The 24,257-nt window shown below is 42.5% G+C and overlaps 1 protein-coding gene and 1 pseudogene across 1 annotated transcript; one reads left to right on the plus strand and one right to left on the minus strand.

Moving 5' to 3' along the window:
* Window positions 1-24,257, plus strand: Prdm9 (PR/SET domain 9). Its single transcript, XM_052750702.1, has 11 exons — window positions 1-134; window positions 1,390-1,500; window positions 1,798-1,921; window positions 2,201-2,308; window positions 5,405-5,454; window positions 7,319-7,475; window positions 8,619-8,720; window positions 8,928-9,199; window positions 9,540-9,607; window positions 11,962-12,155; window positions 22,840-24,257. Exons 2-11 carry the CDS (start codon window positions 1,420-1,422, stop codon window positions 24,243-24,245), a joined length of 2,562 nt encoding a protein of 853 aa, XP_052606662.1. The 5' UTR covers window positions 1-134; window positions 1,390-1,419; the 3' UTR covers window positions 24,246-24,257.
* LOC128118716 (BRCA1-associated RING domain protein 1-like) lies at window positions 12,605-18,926 on the minus strand (annotated as a pseudogene).

Below are 24,257 nucleotides of genomic sequence, written 5' to 3' on the forward strand. Positions count from 1 at the left end.
GCGGGCGCGCGAGACCGACCGGACCCGGGCCGGCAGCAGCGGCCACGCCCTCGGGAGCCAGCGGCACCTTCTCGGTTCAGCCCGTGAGACCCCACGGTCCCTCGGCTTTGAGGGACCCCCTTCCACCATCGGAGGTTCGAGTCCCTCAGCGGGACGCACGCGCGGGCGTGCACACGCACACACCCCTCAGCTTCTCTCTGTCTCTCTCTGTCTCTGTCTCTGTCTCTGTCTCTGTCTCTCTCTCTCACACACACACACACACACCTCAGCTTCTCTCTCTCGCGCTCTCTCTCTCTCTCTCTCACACACACACACACACACACACCTCAGCTTCTCTCTCTCGCTCTCTCTCTCTCTCTCTCTCTCACACACACACACACACACACACACACACACACACACGCACACACCCCTCAGCTTCTCTCTCTCTCTCTCTCTCTCTCTCACACACACACACACACACACACACACACACACACACACACCCCTCAGCTTCTCTCTCTCTCTCTCTCTCACACACACACACACACACACACACGCGCGCACGCGCACGCGCACACACACACACACTCAGGAACCCCAAATGCCCTTTGGTTTAGTCCCAAATGCACCTGCGTGGAACCAACCCATCCTCTGCCTGAGGAACCTGGGTAGCTCGCCACAGAGAGACCAAGTTTCCAGACTGAAAACCTGGACTCTCGGTGTAGAGACTCTCCTAAGCCCCAGAGACCTCAGAACCCTTAGTACTGATGACCTGTCACTCCTTAAAATCAGCTTCCAGCGGGACCCTAGCTACCTACAACTTGACAAACCCCAAATCTTCTTGGCACAAGCATGTCAGATCTCCTCAGTCTGAAAGTCCCCAGACCTTGAAGAACCCCAAATGCTCACAGCCTGAGAGACTCCTCCTGCCTACAAACCCCAATTCCCTCAACCAGACAAACCCCAGTCCTTAACTTGAGGTACGCTAAATTAAAAATCTCAGCCAAAGGGTCCTCAAATCTTCATCAGAGGTACTCCAATCCCTTGTCTCCAGGATTCCTGAATTCATTAACATGAAAACATCTCTCCAAACCCAACATGGTCAGTCAGAGGCCCAAGTGCTCTGCCCTGACTCCTTGGTCCAGATGACAGGTGGCAGGGGCAGGGCTGGAACCCCATGCGGCGGGAAGAATCCTCCTCCACTTGCTAACACAGGCCCTAACCCGGATGCAGGCCAGCCACCTAGGGCTCCGTCCCGAACCACTGCGCCTTCACCAGCGCTGTAGACCACAGCAGCTGAAAAAAACAGCTGTGTTGGCTGCATGGATTCCCAGACTCCAGCTCCTTCCCTTGTGTTGGTGGGCCTCCCTGCTCGCCTAGGAGCCTTAGTTACTTCTCCCTCCATAGGACCATAGGATCCTGGACCTCCCCAGGGAAATGTCCTGCACCATGAGCACCAACAAGCTGGAAGAGAATAGTCCAGAGGGAGATGCAGGGAGACTTGAGTGGAAGCCCAAGGTACAAAAAGTTTGTCCTAGAGTCAGGAGAATCACAGGGTGTACAGAGGCAAATGGATGGCCTTGGGGACCACAGACTCCTGCCCTATACTACCATATTGGTTTTCCAATGACAGGATGGTGGGTCCTGCTTTGTGAGAGAGCAAAGGCTCATTATCAACTGCCTTAGCAGGAACATCCAGTGTTTACTTAAAGAGGCCTCTGGGAATGGGAAAAAAACCTTCATCACTGAGAGCACCCCAGGGTCCCATGCTCTGCCCTGCACATTCTGGTTTTTGTTCTTATTTTTTTCCTCCAGGTCAAAGATGAGTTCAAAGATATATCCATGTACTTCTCCAAAGAAGAATGGGCAGAGATGGGAGAGTGGGAGAAAATTCGCTATAGGAACGTGAAAAGGAACTATAAAATGCTGATTTCTATAGGTAACAAGTAGTCTTGGGTCAGATCAGCCTAGGCAAAAACCAAGTCTCCAATTCCCATGGAGACAAGTTTAGAGGAAAGGTGTGTGTGTGTGTGTGTGTGTGTGTGTGTGTGTGTGTGTGTGTGTGTGTGTGTATCCAGGGCTGAATGCCAGCATAACACTGGCCATACTAAGATCCCATCTCCTCTCCCAGAACCCACCTGGCTTTGTGATACTTTTCTTTTTTTCCTTCCTCTAGGGCCTGCTTCCTTTTTAAGAGGAATATTTTGCTTCTTTTCAGGTCTCAGAGCCCCTAGGCCAGCTTTCATGTGTTACCAAAGGCAACAAATCAAGCCCCAGATAGATGACAGTGAGGATTCTGATGAAGAATGGACACCTAAGCAGCAAGGTGAGGGGCTAGGAGAATTTAGAAGTAAGGTGAGAGGTCAGGAAGATTTAGAAGTACCCATTTGAAACCAGGCCAGATTTAGGTTTCAGAAATGTCTTAGAATTAACTTCTGAAAACTGGGTTTTTTTCCCCCATCAAGCCTCAAAGGTCAGAAAAACAAAAAACAAAAAACAAGGCAATATACAGTAAGAAGTTATTCCTGTACATTTTAAAATATCTGAAAATTGTATACTATTTATATATACAAGTATGAAATATATACAAATCTGGGCATAAACAAGAAATGTCAAACCCAGAACAGTTAGCATAAACACCTTACCTAGTGTCTAGTCTACTTCTTGCTTGTTAAGAATAATGCAAGCCGGGCAGTGGTGGCGCACGCCTTTAATCCCAGCACTCGGGAGGCAGAGGCAGGCGGATCTCTGCGAGTTCGAGGCCAGCCTGGGCTACCAAGTGAGTTCCAGGAAAGGCGCAAAGCTACTCAGAGAAACCCTGTCTCGAAAAACCAAAAAAAAACAAAAACAAAAAACAATAAAAGGGGGCTGGAGAGATGGCTCAGAGGTGAAGAGCATTCGCTGCTTTTCCAGAGGTCCTGAGTTCAATTCCCAGCAACCACATGGTGGCTCACAACCATCTGTAATGAGATCTGGTGCCCTCTCCTGATGTGCAGGGATACATGCAGGCAGAACACCATATGCATAATAAATAAATTTAAAAAAAAAAAGAATAATGCTAATATGACCATGGATGTGAAAATGTCTCTTCAAGATCTTGTTTTCACTTTTTTTTTTTGAGACAGGGTTTCTCTGTGTAGCTTTGCACTTTTTCTGTAACTCACTCTGTAGCCCAGGCTGGCCTCAAACTCACAGAGATCTGACTGCCTCTGCCTCCCGAGTTCTGGGATTAAAGGCGTGCGCCACCACCGCCCGGCTAGCTTCACTTTTTATATGTACATAAAGAAGTCAGATCGAATCATAAAATAATTCTATTTTAATTTTGTAGGGACTTACTATTTCTGATAGTTGCACCATTTTATATTCTCACCAAAGGTGATCAAGCATTCCTATTTGTTCTTGCCCTTGCCATTACTTCTTGCGAGTTTTTTTTTTTTAAATAAGTAGGCATCCTAAAGAATATAGATATGTCACTGGGATTTTAATTTTTATTTCTCTGATAATTAATTGTGTTGATCACCTTTCTCTATGGTTATTGTCCACTTATATATCTGTAGAAATGTATGTTCAAGTCCTTTGCTAATAATTAGTCATAACAAAATATCACGCACTAAGTTTTTAAGCAGAAATATATTTCTTACAGTTCTGGAGGCTAGAAATCCAAAATGAGGGTGCTTCCCTGGTCAGGCTTCAACAATGGCTTTCTTCTTTGTGTGTAAGAGATCTCCATAGATTATTCACATGAACTCTCTGTTCATGGTTGGTAGAGGGGGAGCAGGTAGAAGTGAGAAGAATCTCTATCTATGAAAGAACTAATTTCATTATAGGGCCACAATTGCAGGTGTCACCTTGTCATAATTAACTTCCAAAGGTTCTGTCTCCAAATATGATTTTAGGAAATAGAACTTAAATACAAAAATAATTGATTTTGGGGAAAACAAGCTGGAGTCTAATCATCTATTTTTGAGTTATTTTGTGTTGATGTTGTGGTTACTAAGTTTTAGGAGTTCTTTTTGTATTCTAGAAATTAACCCCTTATTATATATATGCTTTGCAGATACTTTCTTCCATTCATTAGGTTACATTTTCATTTAGTTGTTTTGTTTGATGCTTTTATGATTAATGTGATCTTACTTCTCTGTTTTTGGTATTATATCCAAGAAAGCAATTATGTTTCCAATGTTATGAAGATTTTGTCTAGTTTTCTTCTAATGGTTTTATAGATAGTATTATGTCTTAAGTATAGTTCTTTAATCCATGTTGATATATCTTAAGTTTGTTCTCTTTTGGGGTTCACTGGGCTGTTCTGATTCCCTTAAAATCCTGTATTAATTTTGATATTTTTTTAATTCAGCAAAATATGGCATTGGCATTTTGATAGTGAATACATTTTATCTTGGGTCATTTGAGATAATATAAACTTTTATAATATTGTTGTATAAGCCATGAACACAAGCTATTTTTCCTGTTTCTTTGAGTCTTCAGTTTCTTTTAGTAATATTTTGTCATTTTTTGGTGTCCAGATCTTTTAAATCCTTGGATAACTTTACTACTAAATATTTTATTCCTATAATCTTTGTAAATGTACTTTAAAATTTTTTTCCTTCCTGGATTGTTTACTGTGGGTGTATAAAAACACAACTGATTTTTAAGTGGTTTTTTATGTCCTGCAATTTTTAGTGGAACCTTAAGGGATTTCTGTGTATAAAATTTATAAAATGACTTCTTTCTTTCCAAGTTAAGATGACTTGTACTTCTTTTTTTTTTGCTTTTTCGAGACAGGGTTTCTCTGTGTAGCTTTGCGTCTTTCCTGGGACTCACTTGATAGCCCAGGCTGGCCTCGAACTCACAGAGATCCGCCTGGCTCTGCCTCCCGAGTGCTGGGATTAAAGGCGTGCACCACCACCGCCCGGCGACTTGTACTTCTTATTTTGGCCTACTTATTCTAACCAGGACTTTTGGTATTATGTTAAGTAGAAATGGCAAGAATGAGAACTCTTGCATGCCTGTTGTGACCTTAGGGGAAAGGCTTCCAACTTTTCACTATTGAGAATGATACTGAAAATGATCTTTTACTGCATGACTTTTTATGTGTACATAATTTCTTCTTGTTCTTGGTTTATTCAGGTTTTTTTTCCCTCATCACAGGTCGATTGACTTATTTACTTGAAAATAAATGCAATAGATATCTTGCGAACACAAGTAAAGAGAAGATGAGTTTTGTCTGTTTTTGAATAAACTTAAAATCAGCAATGCCCCCAGTAGAAAGATAGGATTGATAAATTTCAGAAACAATTTCCATATCACCCTTAGGTCATCCTTGAAGTCTTCACTCAATTATTCAGAATTCTCTGTTCTTGCTGAGAATCCCACATGTAAAAATATGAACCAACCAAAACACTGATTTCTCATCACTTTTCAGGTAGTCCTTCTTGGGTGCCTTTCAGAGTAAAGCATACTAAACAACAGAAGGTAAGTCCTTTCCAAATCCTACAGACATGAAAACTTTCCTATGCCTCTAAGCACAGATAGGAGAAGAAGAAGGCATAGAGCACCCTGGGAACACCGCCTTCCCAGTCTCTTCTGCATCTTCTCTCATCCTCATCATCATTTGAATTAATGAGACCATCAACAGTAGTAACTGGACTTGTTTTATTTCCACAATATTTCAGATCATAAGCATTTTATATTAATAAACACTATGAGACAGGTAGTAAATTATAACCACTTTATAGATAAGGAATTGAAATGTCCAGTAATAATACCTAAGATCATAGCAAGCAGTGGTGCAGTCAATTCCAAAATTCTTTCTCTAAAGCATGTATAAGCTCTTATTGTATTGTAAAGTCATAGCATTAGCCATTTTATATCACTCACCTGAGTGTTTTCTACCTCAATTTTTTTCTGCTATGTCAAGTGAGAAATACACTAATATACTCTAAGGGTAGTTTACAAATATGAAGAGGATTTTACTTTGGATGGCACAAAGGAGATATGATCCTCCCCTCATAGAGACTCATTCTTATAGGAAAGAACAGCCCTCAGCCCTAAGAAGATTCAAGTTTGATAGCAAGGAATCCATAAATAAGAAAATGACTTAATCAAGCATGGTGATGCATGCCTGTAATTATGTGGGAAGCAGTGTCAGAAGGAATACTCTGAGTTTGAGGCCAACCTAATCTACGTAAGGATTTCCAAGTCAGCCATGGGTACACAGTGATATAGTGAGTCTTGGAATGAGGAAGAGAAAATGATATAAGACTTCCTTATAGGCATACATTAGTCCATTTAAATGTCATATGTGGGAGAGACTATCTCACATTAATTCAGTTGCACATGTTATATTCAGTATCACAAAAAGAATTAGCATGTATGGAGGTTGGAAAAAGGGTTCACTGGTTGATAGCACTTCTTATTCTTCCAGAGGTCCTGAGTTTGGTTTCTAGTTGTGAAGTTCAAAGCTGCCTTTAGTTCTAACTCCGAGATTTGAATGCCCTTGTCTGACCCTGACAGAACCTGTGAACATGTGTCACGTGCATGCACATGCATGTACACACACACACACACACACAAATAGAAATGAAAATAAATCTTTAAAAATGAACAATTAGCATGTATACACATTTATGAATGAGAAAATTAGTGAATTTTCTGGCAAAATTAATACAAGAACTAGTTAGTCTAATTCCAGAGAGTCAACCTAAGCATGATGACTCAGATCTGTAATTCAAGCACTTGAGAGGCTGAGGTAGGAGGACTTGAGGAGGAGTCCTGTGAATTTGAGGCCAGCCTAAATAATGAGACCCTGTCTCAAACAAACAACCTAATTCTGGAGTCAACTATTTCCAACTTGCCAATTTGCAATTTTAGCATCGCTTAGTTAGTTGTATAGGTACATTTCTGCCAGCCATCTCCTCGTTCTCTTCCCAAAGTTACTGTTCTGCTGTCACTGCCTTTTACAGGTGTGTTTTGTCTTTACTTTGTTTTCTTCATTTCTTATCTCATCAAATATCTCCTACTTTATAGATATGCCTTCTTTCTCGCTGTAAGCCTTACTGTTTTCATTCAAAAACTTTGTTGACTTTCCAGCTAGTCTTCCCAAATATCCCTCCCTCCAGCCTAAAAAAAGCCAGAAGGGAGAGAGCCTAGGATATGGCCTCTTGCCCTAGATTCTCAGCCCATTTAGGTTTTTCCTTTTCTCTTTCTTATTCAGACAGTCCACACATGTCCCAAGATTTTTCACACATTAACTAAAGTCTCATGTGAAAATGTGTGGAAAGCTGTAAAGAACTATAAAAATGCCTGTTGTGTTTTAAATATGTGCCTCTAATTAAAGGGAGCACCTAGAATGCCATTAAATAATGAATCTAATGTGAAAGAAGTGTCTGGAATAGAAAATTTGCTGAATACAAGTGGCTCAGAACACCCCCAGAAACCAGTGTCCTCTCCTGGAGAAGGAAATGCCTCTGGACAGCACTTTGAACAAAAACCAAGTAAGAGTAAATAATTTGGGAACTTTAATCCCTCTAGGTTACCTAGGAAGGTTGATGAGAATGGTCTAGAATGGTCAGTGTAGCGAACTTCAGATAGTTCTGAGCTTGGCCTTGTCTAAGCTGTGCCAAGTAGTGGGCATGCTATTAAGTACTATGTCAGGACACTGACTTTAAAGGAATATACTTGGGCTGTTATTCACATGGAGGTACCAGGGTGTAAGATGAATCTTAAATGGTCTTATTAATAAAAACAAACTCAGGAGCCAGGTATTGGTGTGGATTCTGAAAGATCAGAGAAACAGAATAAGCCACGGCTAACTTCACCTCGACAACTCCTCAGCCAATTCTGTTTCCTCAAACTGGAAACCTCTGAGTCCTCATCCAAATGGATCTCAGCTGAACTGCTTCTGAAAGCCTAAAAGCTTTGCTAAATGCCTAATCTGCAGCATGCCCTCAACAAATATCCTCTAAATGAATCAACATGTGTGAAGGAACCATTTTTGAGTAGAAAATGTGGGCAAGTAGAAATTAAACCTGAAAACTTAGAAATTAAAATTGGACTAGGCATTTGTAGTCAGTTGAAGGCAGAATCTTAGCTTTTTTAAACAGAAAGTTAAAGGGGAAGAAGAGTATATGGAACGGTATAAGATAATTTTATGGCAGTAAATTCCACATTTTCTAATAAATTTTAGTTTTTTAAAAATTTATTTTTGCTGGGCGGTGGTGGCGCACGCCTTTAATCCCAGCACTCGGGAGGCAGAGGCAGGCGGATCTCTGTGAGTTCGAGGCCAGCCTGGGCTACCAAGTGAGTTCCAGGAAAGGCGCAAAGCTACTCAGAGAAACCCTGTCTCAAAAAACCAAAAAAAAAAAAAAAAAAATTTATTTTTATATGTGCATGAGTGTCTTCTTCCACGTGTATGCATGTGTCATTTTCACGCTTGATGCCTGCAGAGACTGGAAGACAGTGTTTGATTACCTAGAACTGGAGTTGTGACCACTGTGTGGGTGCTGGGAACCAAACCTGGGTTCTCTACAAGACCAGCATGTGCTTTTAACTGCTGAGCCACCTCTCCAGACCCAAATTTTAGATTTTCTGAAGAAACATAGTCACAAACTTTAACTCACCTTTGCTCTCCAATCCAGAACTCAGGAAAAAGAATGTTGAAGTGAAGATGTACAGTCTGCGAGAGAGAAAGGGCCTTGCATATGAAGAGGTCAGCGAGCCCCAGGATGATGACTATCTCTGTAAGTGTCCATCAGGGCCTTCCCATGTAGCAGGCTGTTATGTCCTGGTATAATGACTCATCTGGTCATTTGGAGCCTAGATTATATCTACTCTAGTGACTTTGGGTACAGATTGAGAGGGATGGCAGGGGTGCTGTGCTCTTTCCGAAGATCTTCAGATCTGGGAATGTTCACACACCTTCCCCAATCCCTGCTTTCTTATCTTAGATTGTGAGAAGTGCCAGAATTTCTTCATCAACAGTTGTCCCAACCATGGGCCTCCTATATTCGTAAAAGACAGTATGGTGGAAAGAGGGCATCCCAACCACTCAGTCCTCAGTCTGCCCCATGGGCTGAGAATTGGTTCATCAGGCATCCCTGAGGCTGGACTTGGAGTATGGAATGAAGCCTCTGACCTGCCAGTGGGTCTGCACTTTGGCCCCTATAAAGGCCAGATCACAGAGGATGAAGAGGCAGCCAACAGTGGATACTCCTGGCTGGTAAGAAATGCCTCCTTTTCCTTCGTCCTCTGTCTCCCCACCTCCTTTCTTTGCTTCTGGTGTGACATACTAGGACATGGACAGGGGCAACATGACTAGTTCTGTGTACTGAGTGGTCTTTGTACAATCATGGAAGTCCTGCTTCAAGATCTGAAGGTGAGTAGGAGTAGAGTGGTACAGAGACAAAGAAAACCCATGTGTACACGATGACTCAGAACAATCACATGAGGTCACTGTAAGTGGCTGAGTCCAAAGCTCAGGAGGCACTGATGAGAATGGAATGACATCATTTAATTCATGTCATCCCAGAGCCTTAACACATTTTTTTTCTGAAACTCAGATCACCAAGGGGAGAAACTGCTATGAGTATGTCAATGGGCAGGATGAGTCCCAAGCCAACTGGATGAGGTAAGGCCATTAGGTCTCTGGGTTTTAAGAAAGCCTGCCACTCACAAGACTTGTCTTTTTCTCTTTCATCATGACTCCCTCTATGGTTCCCATATGCTCTGCTTCTCTTTTTCTCTGCATAGTACTTTTTCATATTGTGAACAGTCAGGAAAAAATAAATTACTGGCCGGGCGGTGGTGGCGAATGCCTTTAATCCCAGCACTTGGGAGGCAGAGCCAGCTGGACCTCTGTGAGTTCAAGGCCAGCCTGGTCTACAGAGTGAGATCCAGGACAGGCACCAAAACTACATGGAGAAACCCTGTCTCGAAAAAACCAAAAAATAAAATTACTAATATTGTCGTTAACTTTTATCAAAGCACAAATCTGCTCAGCAAAATTGAAATACCGAGGCAAACCTTAAGGAGCCTACATTCATTGAAAACACTGGGTTTGGGGTTGGGGATTTAGCTCAGTGGCAGAGTGCTTGCCTAGCAAGTACAAGGCCCTGGGTTCAGTCCTCAGCTCCAACAACAAGAACAACAAAAAAACAAAACAAAAAAAAAAAAAAACAAAAAAAAAGAACATTGGGTTTACAATTTTTTTTTGTTTGTTTTTTGGTTTTTTGAGACAGGGTTTCTCTATGTAGTTTTGGTGCCTGTCCTGGATCTCACTCTGTAGACCAGGTTGGCCTCGAATTCACAGAGATCCACCTGCCTCTGCCTCCCGAGTGCTGGGATTAAAGGCCTGTGCCACCCCCACCCCCACCCCCGCTACAATTTATTCAATATTTATGAAGCATTTATTTTGTGTTCCAGTTCAGAAAACAGATTTGATTACTTGAGCAGGTCATACAACTTGTGTCCTTACAAGAGGCATGTTACAGATATTTTACTACAGAAAAGTTTGACTATAAGTCCCCTATTTTTGAGAAGTACACCATGCTGAAACAATTTACAAACAACCTTTAGACTGTGAGGGCAGGAAGTGTCATCTATACTGGGTTCTAGAAGGATGCTGGTTTGGATACTGTGCACTACAGCCCTTTTCTGTGAGGGCTGTAGTGCACAGTATTTTCTGTGATTAGAAGACAGAAAATATAAATAAACTACTATTTTTTCTGTTATCTTTATTTTTTTTTTTTTTTTTTTTTTTTTTTTTTTTTTTTAAAGATTTATTTATTATGTATACAGCATGTATGCCTATAGGCCAGAAGAGGGCACCAGATCCCATTACAGATGGTTGTGAGCCACCATGTGGTTGCTGGGAATTGAACTCAGGACCTCTGGAAGAGCAGTCAGTGCTCTTAACCTCTGAGCCATCTCTCCAGCCCTATCTTTATTTTTTTAAGACAAGGTAACATAGTTCTCAAATTCCCTATGCAGCAGAGGATGAAATTAAATTTTTTATCCCCCTGACCTCATTTCCTGATTATAGGCATGCACCACCATACCCAGTTTTATGTGGTGCTGGGATTGAAGCCTGTAGAGGAAAGTTTCTCCTGTCCTGCCTTGCCCAGCAGTCCAGATGAATTTCTCCCACCCACTGTCTCATAGCTGCTTATAAAATCACTCAGAGGCTTATATTGATTGCAAACTGTATGGCCTATGGCTTTAGCTTCTTGATAGCTAGCTCTTTCATCTTAAATTAACCCATTTCTATAAATCTATATGCTGCCACGTGGCTGTGGTGTTACTGGTCTGCTGACATCTTGTTGCTCCTTTTGCAGTGAACTGGTGTCTCTCCTGACACCAGTTCACTTCTTCTCTCTTTATCTCTGCTTGGATTTCCCACCTAACTGTAAGCTTTTGTCATAGGCCAAAAGAGCTTTATTTATTATCCAATGGGAGCCACACATATTCACAGCATACAGAAAGACATCCCACAGCAAGAGCCCTGAGTTTTGTGTATTTAGGCAGGTATTCTTCCAACTGAACGATATATTTAGCCCTCTTTTCTGTGTTGTCTGGCTAAGAGACCTCTAAGTTTCTATGGTAAACTGGGCAGGTAGTGTGGAGAACTTTCAAATTTGGGATCAGTATAGGATGAAATATAAGAATCTAGAAACAGAGTGTATGAATAGTGCCAAACTCCAAATGAAGCAGAAAGTCACTGTTTTGTCATCAGTAAAGTTAGAAGTCTGAAACAGAGCTTTGAAAACTGGGCTCTTGTGGAAAGAAAGGGCTCTGGGGCAGATGAGCAGGACTTGGAGCTAGGATGTACATTATGAAAAAGATAGATGAGAACATAATGTTTTTTGAAAAGTAGGAGGGGGAGTGAAAAACATCAGAACATGGAGGCACTGGGCACAATTAAGGAGCTAGATGCAGATATGGATCTGCTTACCTGATATTTCCTTCCTTTTGTCTCTACTCTAGGTATGTGAACTGTGCCCGGGATGATGAGGAGCAGAATCTAGTGGCCTTTCAATATCACAGACAGATATTCTATCGAACCTGCCGGGTCATCAGACCAGGTTGTGAGCTTCTGGTCTGGTATGGGGATGAGTACGGCCAGGAACTGGGCATTCAGTGGGGAAGCAAGAGGAAGAATGGATTCACAACAGGAAAAGGTGGGCACTACTGTGGTTCCTTAAAAAACAAAGAAAAGAAGGAATTCTCCTTGAAAATTTTTGTGTTTCAACTCTTTGTTCTTTAATGATTTATAGTTAAAGTGAAGTTTAAATCCATTAGAGAAAATGAAAATTGCAAGCACCTCTATAGGAGGTACAGCCTCAAGTGTTAAAAACTTATCATAAAAGAACTGCATAAAAGTCAGCATCTAGAGCACCCAGAATAGTAATACTTAGTGAAAAGTGGGGGATGGGAGAGGTGGGGTGAGGCAAAAAAAAAAAAAAAAAAATGAAACATGAGTACACTTTTAATCCTGGCACTCAGGAGGCAGAGGCAGGTAGATCTCTGAGTTCGAGGCCAGCCTGGTGTACAGATTGAGTTCTAGGATAGCCAGGACTACACAGAGAAACCCTGTCTTGAAAAAAAAAAAGAAAAAAGTAAAAGAAAGTAAGAAAAGAAAAGGAGAGAAGGGGAAACAAAAAGAAAAATGGAAAAAATGAAATATGATCATGAACCCTCAAATGTGGTGGTATTGTGTTCCCCAAAATATTGTGCGCCCTAATAAACTTATCTGGGGTCAGAGAACAGAAAAGCCACTAGATACTTAGGATAGGCAGTGGTAGCACACGCCTTTAATCCTAGCATTCTAGAGGCAGAAATCCATCTGTTCAAGGATATAGCCAGGCATGGTGACTCACGCCTTAATCCCAGAAAGCAAGCCTTTAATCCCAGGGAGTGGTGGTAGAAAGCAGAAAGGTATATAAGGCGTGAGGGCCAAAATCTAGAGGCTTTTAGCTGGTTAAGGTTTTAGGCTTTGGAGCAGCAGTTCAGCTGAGATTCATTCTGGATGAGGACTCAGAGGCTTCCAGTCTGAGGAAACAGGATCAGCTGAGGAACTGGCGAGGTAAGGTAGCTGTGGCCTGTTCTGTCTCTCTGAGCTTCCAGTTCACCCCAATACCTGGCTCAGGTTTGATTTTATTAATAAGACCTTCTAAGATTCATGCTATACTCAAAGGCATTTTTAGACACAGGAATCCACAGCAAGGAACATACACAAACCTCACCAGGAATAAGACCCCAGATATAGTAGAAAGCAACTCAGAGGTGGAAAAAATTTTAAAACAAAAAAACCTACAACTCAAATTCCCAGATCTTACATGTTTTAATCCAGATGTTACTCTCTCCACCCCACCCCAGATTCAGAATGAAATGTGAGTAAAAACACAGATAAGAGCTGTAGACATTCAGAACTGTTCACCCTGAAAGGCCAATGTCAGGAAAATATTTTGTTCATATAATATGCCTGTTAACATGAACAAGTAGTATGTCAGGGAGGGTTAATGCAAGGTATATTTTCAAATGATGAGCAGAATCTCAGACTTTTTAGTAAGTAGAACTTGAAATGATTGGCTTCCCAACCTCCTGGTGTTCTGAATTGGGGCACTTCTACCCAATGGTTGTCAAGCTGCCTTGTTCTGCTCCTGACAACAAGACCGGTGGTTTCTCAGCACCTCCTTCTACAAATCATAGTGCTACAAACACTTTGATTTCTGGGAAGATTCATCAAACAATCCTCTTTGTTAAAAACATTTTAAAAGTATAACTCTGTCCATTCACAATGAGAACATGTAGGACAGACAGGGTAACCTGCCAGTGTGCACATGCTCAGGTGGTTCCCTCCCAGCTCTGCCTTGACTACTTCGGTATCAAGAGGGAGCTCTTCTCACTCATACCTCTGTATTTACTTTTATGGCCTTTGTGTAGGATATGGTGAAATGTTGTGAACTGAGCAGTCTCCAACTTTTGCCTACCCACCAAACTAACAACTTTATAAAGAAATTAAAACTGAGTGAGTTCAAGGCCAAGCTGGCTAACTTAGCAAAACTGTCTCAAAATAAATACAGGATTGTGTGTTGCCTGGCATGTGCAATGCCCCCACCCCTCACTCTCAAAAGAAGAAAAAAAAAAATCAAAACTTGGCTGGGTATATACCCTGGTAGGTAACTGCCTAGCATGCACAAGACCCTGACTTCCATAACCAATATCACAAATAAAAGTGAAGAAAGGAGAAAGAGAGGGAAAGAAATAAAAGAAAAACTAATGGAGAGGGGATTAAATCTTTACATATTTTAGAAATGCCCAGAAAGATTTACCCTAAACAGATGGATTCTAATCTGATGAACTGGTGTTTGACGAATTTCTAAATTTACTGCTGATTTTGCCACTGGCATTCAATGGTTCAAATCATGATTTCCTAACACGTACACAAGATTTTAAAAATGAATAAACACAAAGGAAGACCAAGAAAATATAAGGGACTAAAACACAATGTAAGAAAAAGATAACTACAGACAGAACTTTTCACCTATAGTGGCACATTTAGATGGATGTTCTATTATAACAAAGGCAGAAAAATCATCTGATGATATTCTGTTTACTAAAGGATGCTAAATTAATAATAGACCACTTACAGAGGTAGCAAGTAGTTCTGATGCCATCTTACTTATTCTATGATAGATGCTGATAAAACTGAAAGACATGATGTGCTGGCTAGTTTTATGTCAACTTGACACAAGCTAGAGTCATCAGAGAGGCAAGAGCTTCAATTAAGAAAATGCCTCCCTAAGATCAGGTTGCAGGCAAGCCTGTAGGGAATTTTCTTAATTAGTGACTGATGCAGGAGGGCCCAGTCCATTGTGGGTGGAGCCACCCCTGAACTGGTGGTCCTAGATTCTATAAGAGAACAGGCTGAGCAAGCCAAATAGAGCAAGCCAGTAAGTAGCACTCCTCCCAATGTCCTCTGCATCAGCTCCTGCCTCTAGGTTCCTGCCCTGACTTCCCTCAGTGATGGACTGTTACCTGGAAGTATAAGCTGAAATAAATCCTTTCCTCCCCATTTTGTTTTGGTCATGGTGTTTCATCACAGCACTAGTAACATTAACTAGGCCACATGATCAATAAAAAAACCACAGACCCCTTGTAAAATGAAAACATCTTTGTAGTTCCCAGTGTGGAAACTGTGCCTCATGTGTGGCTCATGAAGACTCTACCAATGAGCCCCATCCTTCCTCAGGAGAACAAAAAGGTCTTAAAAGCAGTTTAGGTCTAAATGAATTCCTAATCTAGCATCAGTTGTTTTATTTTGTAATTAAAAGAGGGGAAATGTGAATGGTTCTACCTATCCATAGGAATATGAATGACCAAACATACCCCAATGGCTGGTTTCTAACAAACCATGTATCTTTAAATTAAAATGTTCACTTGGTATGACATTCAACTGTCAAGAGGATACAATTCAAAGGCCATTTCACAGCTGATGAGTCGTGTGAAGGAGCCATCCAGACTTTGCCCTGCTGAACCCTTTCTGAACAACAGTGGAAGAGATCTTCATAGATGATGGTTTCATACAAAGGTGCTGATCAGAGTCAGGATTCTCATGGTATGCAACTGTATTGATGTTTCAGAGTCCTGTCAGTCTGGCTTGGGCTTCTACTGAGGCCTTTGCCCCTGCTGCAACCCTGAGCTCAAGGAGGTGGTTCTGTGGATGATGTTTGGTTTCCTGTCTAAAAGAAGTAGCATCCATCAAACAGCTTTGGCTCTCTGTTGAGCCTGTTCCTCTGTGGACCTTCAGGAACTTTGTACTTTTCTTCCTGTTCATGTACTTTATAGCCAGGCTTTTACCCAATCAAACTTCAGGAGCCAGCATCCATTTGAGAACCCCAAGCATACATATCAAAGTACTTTGAGCTTCATCATCAGCAACAATTACAGGCATTAGAGTACTGTCAAATGCCTTAAGAACTAATCCCAGCACTAGGGAGGCAGAGCCAGGTGGATCTCTGTGAGTTTGAGACCAGCCTAGTCTACAGAGCCAGTTCCAGGACAGGCTCCAAAGCTACACAGAGAAATCCTGTCTCAAAAAACCAAAAACAGGGCTGGAGAGATGGCTCATTGGTTAAGAGCACCAACTGCTCTTCCAGAGGTCCTGAGTTCAATTCCTAGCAACCACATGGTGGCTCACAACCACCAGATGAGATCTGGTGCCCTCTTCTGGCCTGCAGGGACACATGCAGACAGAATACTGTATACATAATAAACAACAACAAACAAACAAAACAAAACAAACAAACCAAAAAAAACTTTCTCAAGTTTGCTGAGCATTTTCTATTCTGAAGAAAGTCCTCACCGGGCGGTGGTGGTGCACGCCTTTAATCCTAGCACTCGGGAGGCAGAGGCAGGCGGATCTTTGTAAGTTCGAGGCCAGCCTGGTCTACGGAGCGAGATCCAGGAAAGGCACAAAGCTGCACAGAGAAACCCTGTCTCAACCCCCCCCCCCCCAAAAAAAAAAAGTCCTCTGCCTGTAAGCATCAGTGGCCCATTCTTTTGTTGCCCAGCATTCATGGCCAATCACTTATTCTCTGGTAGCATCAATAATGATCACACATTGCCTGTGTGGTGTTTTGAATAAGAATGCCCCCCCCCATTGGCTCATATTTGAATGCTTAGTCATCAAGGAGTGGATCTCTTTGATAGGATAGGAGGTGTGGCCTTGTTAGAAAAAGTGTGTTACAGGACTGGAGAGATGGCTCAGAGGTTAAGAGCACTACTCTTCCAGAGGTCCTGAGTTCAATTCCCAGCAACCACATGGTGGCTCACAACCATCTATGGTGAGATCTGGTGCCCTCTTCTGGCCTTCAGGAATACATGCAGGCAGAACATTGTATATGTAATAAATAAATAAATCTTTAAAAAAAGAAAAAGAAAAAGTGTGTTGCTGGGGGCTGGGCTTTGAGGTTTCAAAAGCCCATGTGAGGCCCAGTATCTCTTACTCTGCCTGCTGATCAAGATGTAGCTCTCAACTACTTCTCTAGCACCATGCCTGCCACAATGTTCCCTGTCTTGATGATAATGAACTAACCTCTAAAACTGTAAGCAAGTCCCCCAGTTAAATACTTTCTTCTGTAAGAGTTGCCTTGATCACGGTGTCTCTTCACAGCAATAGAATAGTGACTAAGACAGTCTGTATAACCCATGAGCCACATACCAAGTATGTTAACAGCATTCCTGGAGGCACTATAGGACAGTAACACCTTCACTGTATCCATGTTCCCATTCTTTTTGCATCATGGAGTGGTGAGCTTTTCCGATAGCCCAGTGGTGTTCACCAAAGCCTTATACTGGAGCAGCAATTCCACTACCTTTGAGTGACCATGACTACAGGCTTCATACAATGGTGTCCATCCCACATGATCTTTAACATTTGGGTCATTTCAATTTTGCAAGAGTATTCAACAGAAGGTATATTGCCCTTCATAGAAGCAATATGAAGCAAAGTCTCTCCTCTGACTCTTTTTCCTGGCCATAATGTTGGGTGACAGCTTCACTGTGTGGGGGTTTGACATCATTTGTCTATGAGCTGAGCTATGCAACAGAGGTGGGGGTGTGCCTGGTGAAAGACTAAGGGAGTTATCTGATATGTTACTATTTCTCCTGAGTGTGACATCAACTTGAAGTCTGCCTGAAGGCAGTGAAGAACAGTCACCAGTATGATTTCTGCAAGCACTGTTGGCCTTTGAAATCTCTGGAGGTGCTTGGAATGTTGCTTCCACATCACTTAGAAGTAGGATTGGGAGACCTGCTGCAACCTTGGAGATTTCCATTATGCCCTGCTGAATGAAGATCTTTTACATAGACCTTCCTTCCTCTTAGAAGTCTTTCCACTCTTGCTCACAGTGTCTGGAGACACTGTATGCCCAGCCAATGGTAAAGAGACTTTAGTCAAGCTTCCAGAACATCCAAATTCTGCAACAGAGTCACTTACTAATAAATCTGTTTCACCATTTACTGGTGGACTCTCACAACTGGTGGTTGACTGCAGAAGGAGGAGCTCCTTCAGTTCCTCTTTGGAATCAAATTGACTATCTTTTTTCCTGGCCTTAAAATTCCACTCCTTGGGTTGGAGAGATGGCTCTGGTTAAGAGCATTGACTGCTCTTCCAGAAGTCCTGAGTTCAATCCCAGCAACCACATGGAGGCTCACAACCATCCATAATGAGGTCTGGCACCCTCTTCTGGCCTGCAGATATACATGCAGTCAGAATACTGTATACATAATAATAAATAAATCTAAAAGAAAAAATTCTACTCATTGATCTCAGCTAAAGACTTCTTCTGCCTTTTTGCAGATGTTCTGAAAGCTGTTTTAACCCTCTTAGAAACAACTTCACGAGGACTTGTAGAAACAAAGTCATACACTGATCCTTGGTGGGCTTTGTCATCCTTTGCCTTTTGAGGCTGGGTTTGTACTGATACTTTATTCATAGCATATCTGACCCTCTTACTTCAAGGACTAAACCACATTTTTATTGACTTCTACTTCCTTTCTTCATCACCAAATAAAATTGTCCTAGATGTGTCATCTTTTGGATCTAAAAGTTTATTATTATGAAGCAAATTTTGAAGCTTACCATAAAGGTGCATCATGTTGTCCAATTGTCTGTTTGTCTTAAGGTCTAGGACCCAGGCTGGGATATAACACACTGGGCATCCTGTTCCAACACAGTCACTTTTACAATCACTACCAAAGGTGTGCTCACATCCTCCTAAACACACGAGCTCCTTCAAAATATTAGAGTAGCAGGAGCAGTGCTTTTCCTGGGCCTCTAGGCAGCTGGCTCTGCAGCTGCTATGGGAGGAGGCTCCTTTCTGGAGCAGACCCTTGGTGGTGGCAGCACAGCTGCATCCCCTAGGAAAGCGGGTGCACTCTGGCATCACAGGACACCCTGCTAGTCACTGCTGGGTCTGCTATGTGGAATTTCAGAGTCCATGGGACTCCTTGTGTTTCAGTTCTTAAGCAGAGTGAAAAGAAAATAGAAATTCAGTACATTTTCAGGTACTTCTAAAATTAAAGATCATTTTATGTGCTTTTAAGTGCTATAAAATTTTTGTTTTTAAATAATGTGATTTTAAAAAAGAATTGATGTATTTATTTTATATGTATGAGTGTTTGCTTGCATGTGTGTATGTCCATGCAGTGCCTGCTGAGGGTCAGGCTGCAACTGGGGCCATACATTTCTGAGGGGCCTGCACTGCCACTGGGGGCCACAGTGATGTCCAGTCTGAGCTGCAGCCGAGCAAGGGCCATATCTAGGTCCGTGGCCCTACTGCATCCAGCATCTGTGTTGATGTCCATGGCTCCTATTACCATTGAAGGCTGTGTGAATGCCCAGGTTCTGGCCTGCCACTTAGGACCATGTTAGTGTCCGAGGGCCATACTGCTACTTGGGGCCATGGTGACATCTCACCCTGGGCTGCTGCTCAGGACCATGTCTGAATCCATGGTCCTACTACAACTGAGGTCCATGTAGATGTCTGTGGCCTGTGTTGCCACCAAAGGCCACGCAGATGACCAAGGTCTAGGCCACTACCTGTGCCATGTTGGTGTCTGAGGGCCATGCTGCCACTGGGGCCATACTGATCTGGGAGGCTTGCACTGCCATTGAGGCCATGGCAACAAGGCACAAGCTGCTGAGTCTATGGTTCTGCTGTAGCTGGGATCTATGTTGCTCTCTGTGGCCCATATTACCACAGGGAGCCATAGGTACCATGCATGTTGAAAACTGACGGCCCTGCTGAACTGGACCTGCCCCTCACTGACCACTACAGCACAAGAGCTGGCCCCGCCCCTCACAGGAGAGCTTTTTCTACACTTGGGAGAGATGGCCTGGCCCCTCACCACCAGTGTGGGAGAGCTGTCCATGATAGTATAGGCATAGAAAAGCTGGCTCTGGGCTGGAGAGATGACTCAGAGGTTAAGAGCACTGACTGTTCTTCCAGAGGTCCTGAGTTCAATTCCCAGCAACCACATGGTGGCTCACAATCATCTGTAATGAGATTTGGTGCCCTCTTCTGGCCTGCAGTCATACATGTTATATACATAATAAATAAATCTTAAAAAAAAAAAAAGAAAGAAAGAAAAAAGAAAGAAAGAAAAGCTGGCTCCACCTCTCACGTGAGGGAGGTGCTCTCAGTGGCCAGGACTGACAAAATCAGCTACCACCCAGACCCACATCCAGAGCTTTGAGTTGGCCCACCCCAACATCTATGACCTGCCAGAATGTGTGAAGGGACTGGTCCTGCAGAACCATAGCTGCAGGATCTCCATGACTCAGGGCAACAGCAGAATATCCTAGAGGAGTTTCGGTGAGGGTCCAGTATTGATGGTGTTCCAGAAGCCAGAGGCCTTGAACCAGACCGACAACTCATTGCAATGAACACTTGCAAGTAAAGCTAAGTGAACAAAAGGGTCTACTGTGTGACACACCACAGCTCCTAATGCCACTAAGACCAATGATGAGGTTTTGAAGAGGCAGGAAACATAGAGCAAAGGTTTTATTTTGTTTGTTTTTTGGGGTTTTTTTGTTGTTTTTAATATTTTTTAAATTTTCTTTTGAGGGGTGATGCTACAGGGGTGAGAGGCAGATATGGAGAGACTGGAAAATAAGCAGATTGGGGTGCATGATCTGAAATTCTCAAAGAATCAATAAATAAATTATGGTAGAAAAAAATTTTTTTTTAAGATTTGTTTATTATGTATACAATGTTCTGCCTGCAGGCCAGAAGAGGGCACCAGATCTCACCACAGATGGTTGTGAGCCACCATGTGGTTGCTGGGAATTGAACTCAGGACCTCTGGAAGAGCAGCCAGTGCTCTTAACCACTAAGCCACCTCACCAGCCCGGAAAATTTTTATGTGTTTTTAAATATTCTAACATTTTTTTCCAAAGACAGATTGTAAAATGGTAAATATTCTAACTTTTAAAAAAGAATTTATGTATTTATTTTATATGTTTGAGTGCTTGCATGTATGTATGTGTGTGCAATGCCTGTTGATGCCAGAAAACAGTGTTGGATCCCTGGAACTGGAGTTATAGACAGTTGTGAGATACCATGTAGGTGCCCAAACCAAACCCAAGTCCTCTGCAAGAGCAGCAAATACTCTTAACAGCTGAGCCACATCTCTAGCCCTAAATTTATTTTTAAATATTATGAACGAAATATATAACATATAGTGCTATATGTTTAGAGGCAAAAGAAGAGTCCTCAAGTATCCACCAACTCTTTTACTGAACTAGTTTGTTCTGATCCTTTTGGATTCTGTTTAATTTCCTTCATATTTGTAAATAATATGAATATATCATCATGCATTATATCAATTAGTTGTCAAGTAAATTGTGGCTCTGTGCTAGGAGGGAAAAGACTCATGAGCTAGGGAAACATGCATACTTGTACAGACCTGTGCAGAGTCAGGAAGTAACTCCGACTTTGAAGAAAATTAATCCAGGAAAAGTGTTTAGAGACCTGTGGAGTAGGGGTGAATATAAATGATATTAAAGGAAGATAGCATTTGGGAGGGGCAAACAGTTGGTCAAAGGGTCCCAGACAGAGGAAATAGTTGAGGCATGAAAGGTTTGGACCTTTAAGAACAGGCTGAAATCACTTAATGGAAGGAAGCAGATGCCAGAGAAATGCATATAGACCTGTTAATATAGAGCTTGTGACTGGACAGTGGAGAATGAAACAATTGTGGGGTTTTCAGTTCTCTTCTAAAATGATGCTTTAGTTAATTTTCTAAAATATAATGCAGTGTGTGATCACCTTAGAGATTGCTTCAGTCTCCAGAGGGAAGGAGGACGGCATACAAAGGGTTAGGTGTCAGAGATGATATCTGACTACGGATATGTTTTGAAACAGGATTTTTTGTTATATCTGGAATGGGCTAAGAGTAAATGAAATAAGCATGAATACTTTGTGTGAGACCTGAGGAAGGAGTTAACTTTCATTTTAAGATTTGTGGATCACTGAGAAAGACAAGTTGTGGCAGCAGAAGCCAGGGTCTTTCAGTCAATAGGACCCAGAACACTCTGCCTTCTCTAACTCGAATTCTACTTTCTGAAGGAAAATCCCCAGTTGAATATGCATTTTTGAATGAGAAGACAATTTAGACTTACATGTGCTGCCTTTATCTACCCAGTTGCCCATAGTTGTCAATCTTCTAGCTGGATGGACTCCAATTTAACATATCCCTTTCCCTTCTTAGGAAAAACCATGAAAGGAAATTCCATCTAAGTCAGGAAGTGTTGCTATGTCTCAACAGAATGAATAGAGGCAGAAAGCGTGTGGGGAAAGGTGCTCAGAGATCTGAGTAAGTGAAACTGGATGAGCATTAGGTTTGCTGGGTAAAGTAGGATATAACCTAGAAGTTACTTGTTTGTAGGGCATGCTCACTGCTGCACTATTTATACCAGAAGTAAAGTTGTCCCTGATCCTACTTGGAGGACTGTAGTCTGGCTGACATGTAGAAAAGGGACCTAATGTGAGCTTTTATAGATTTCTATAAAAGATATAGTAAACAAAAATGGAATAAGGGAATGCACTAACTGTTTGCACCTGATGGGAGACAGCTTGTGTTGGCTATTGTTTGTCTTGGGACAAAGTTTCACCCCATAGCCCAGGTTGTCCTTGAACTGAAAGTGATTAGACATGAACCATCAAGCACAGCTGAATTTGTGTTGTTAACACATGAAGACTGAGTAGTAGGATAGACCTGATCACATAGAAAAATCAGATGCCTAGGCAGTTTGTTTATTATATTCACTCTAACCAAATCTTCATCTTTCCACAGAATTAAGGACAGAGATCCATCCTTGTCTTTTGTGCTCTTTGGCCTTCTCAAATCCAAAATTCCTCAGTCTACATATGCAATGGAATCATCGAACTCAAATCTCAAGAGCATCTTCAAGGATAAACTCCAAACCAGGGGATCCCCACCCAGATCAACTTCAGGAACAGCAACATTTGGATTCATACAACGAAAGTGACAAGGCCAGAAGTCAAGAGGGCAAAGGAAAGTCCAAACCCATGCATAAATGGACAAGAGAGAAGATTTCAACAGCCTTTCTCAGCACACTCAAAGGACAAATTAGATCTGAGGAAAGTAAGAAAACTATGGAAGAAGCACTCAGAACAGGCCAGAAAACAAATACAAAGGACACAGTCAAATCACTTATTGGATCAGAAATCTCAAGAATTGAAACAGAATGTGGGCAATGTTTCAGTGATAAGTCAAATGTCAATGAGAGCCAGAGGGCACACTCAGAGGAGAAACCCTATGTTTGCAGGGAGTGTGGGCAGGGCTTTACATGGAAGTCAGTCCTCATCTGTCACCAGAGGACACACACAGGGGAGAAGCCCTATGTTTGCAGGGAGTGTGGGCAGGGCTTTACACAGAAGTCACACCTCATCTGTCACCAGAGGACACACACAGGGGAGAAGCCCTATGTTTGCAGGGAGTGTGGGCAGGGCTTTACACGGAAGTCAGTCCTCATCTGTCACCAGAGGACACACACAGGGGAGAAGCCCTATGTTTGCAGGGAGTGTGGGCAGGGCTTTACACAGAAGTCACACCTCATCAGGCACCAGAGGACACACACAGGGGAGAAACCCTATGTTTGCACGGAGTGTGGGCAGGGCTTTACACAGAAGTCAGTCCTCATCTGTCACCAGAGGACACACACAGGGGAGAAGCCCTATGTTTGCAGGGAGTGTGGGCAGGGCTTTACACAGAAGTCAGTCCTCATCTGTCACCAGAGGAGACACACAGGGGAGAAGCCCTATGTTTGCAGGGAGTGTGGGCAGGGCTTTACATGGAAGTCAGTCCTCATCAGGCACCAGAGGACACACACAGGGGAGAAGCCCTATGTTTGCAGGGAGTGTGGGCAGGGCTTTACACAGAAGTCAATCCTCATCAGGCACCAGAGGACACACACAGGGGAGAAGCCCTATGTTTGCAGGGAGTGTGGGCAGGGCTTTACACAGAAGTCAATCCTCATCTGTCACCAGAGGACACACACAGGGGAGAAGCCCTATGTTTGCAGGGAGTGTGGGCAGGGCTTTACACAGAAGTCACACCTCATCTGTCACCAGAGGACACACACAGGGGAGAAGCCCTATCTTTTCAAGAAGGATGAGAAAACCAAGAGCAATAAAACCACACCTCAACAATCACAGGAAGACAAATGTAGCCTCTAAATACCTTCCCAC

The sequence above is a fragment of the Peromyscus californicus genome, unplaced genomic scaffold (assembly GCF_007827085.1).
Source record: "Peromyscus californicus insignis strain IS unplaced genomic scaffold, ASM782708v3 Scaffold_22__1_contigs__length_63687245, whole genome shotgun sequence".
NCBI lineage: Eukaryota > Metazoa > Chordata > Mammalia > Rodentia > Cricetidae > Peromyscus > Peromyscus californicus.

Excerpts from the sequence above, each read along its gene's own strand:
- Prdm9 (XM_052750702.1), top strand. The coding sequence starts at position 1,420 with ATGTCCTGCACCATGAGCACCAACAAGCTGGAAGAGAATAGTCCAGAG. Across the intron at positions 5,455-7,318 it reads AGCATACTAAACAACAGAAG|GGAGCACCTAGAATGCCATT; the intron begins GTAAGTCCTTTC and ends CTCTAATTAAAG. Across the intron at positions 9,608-11,961 it reads TCCCAAGCCAACTGGATGAG|GTATGTGAACTGTGCCCGGG; the intron begins GTAAGGCCATTA and ends TCTCTACTCTAG.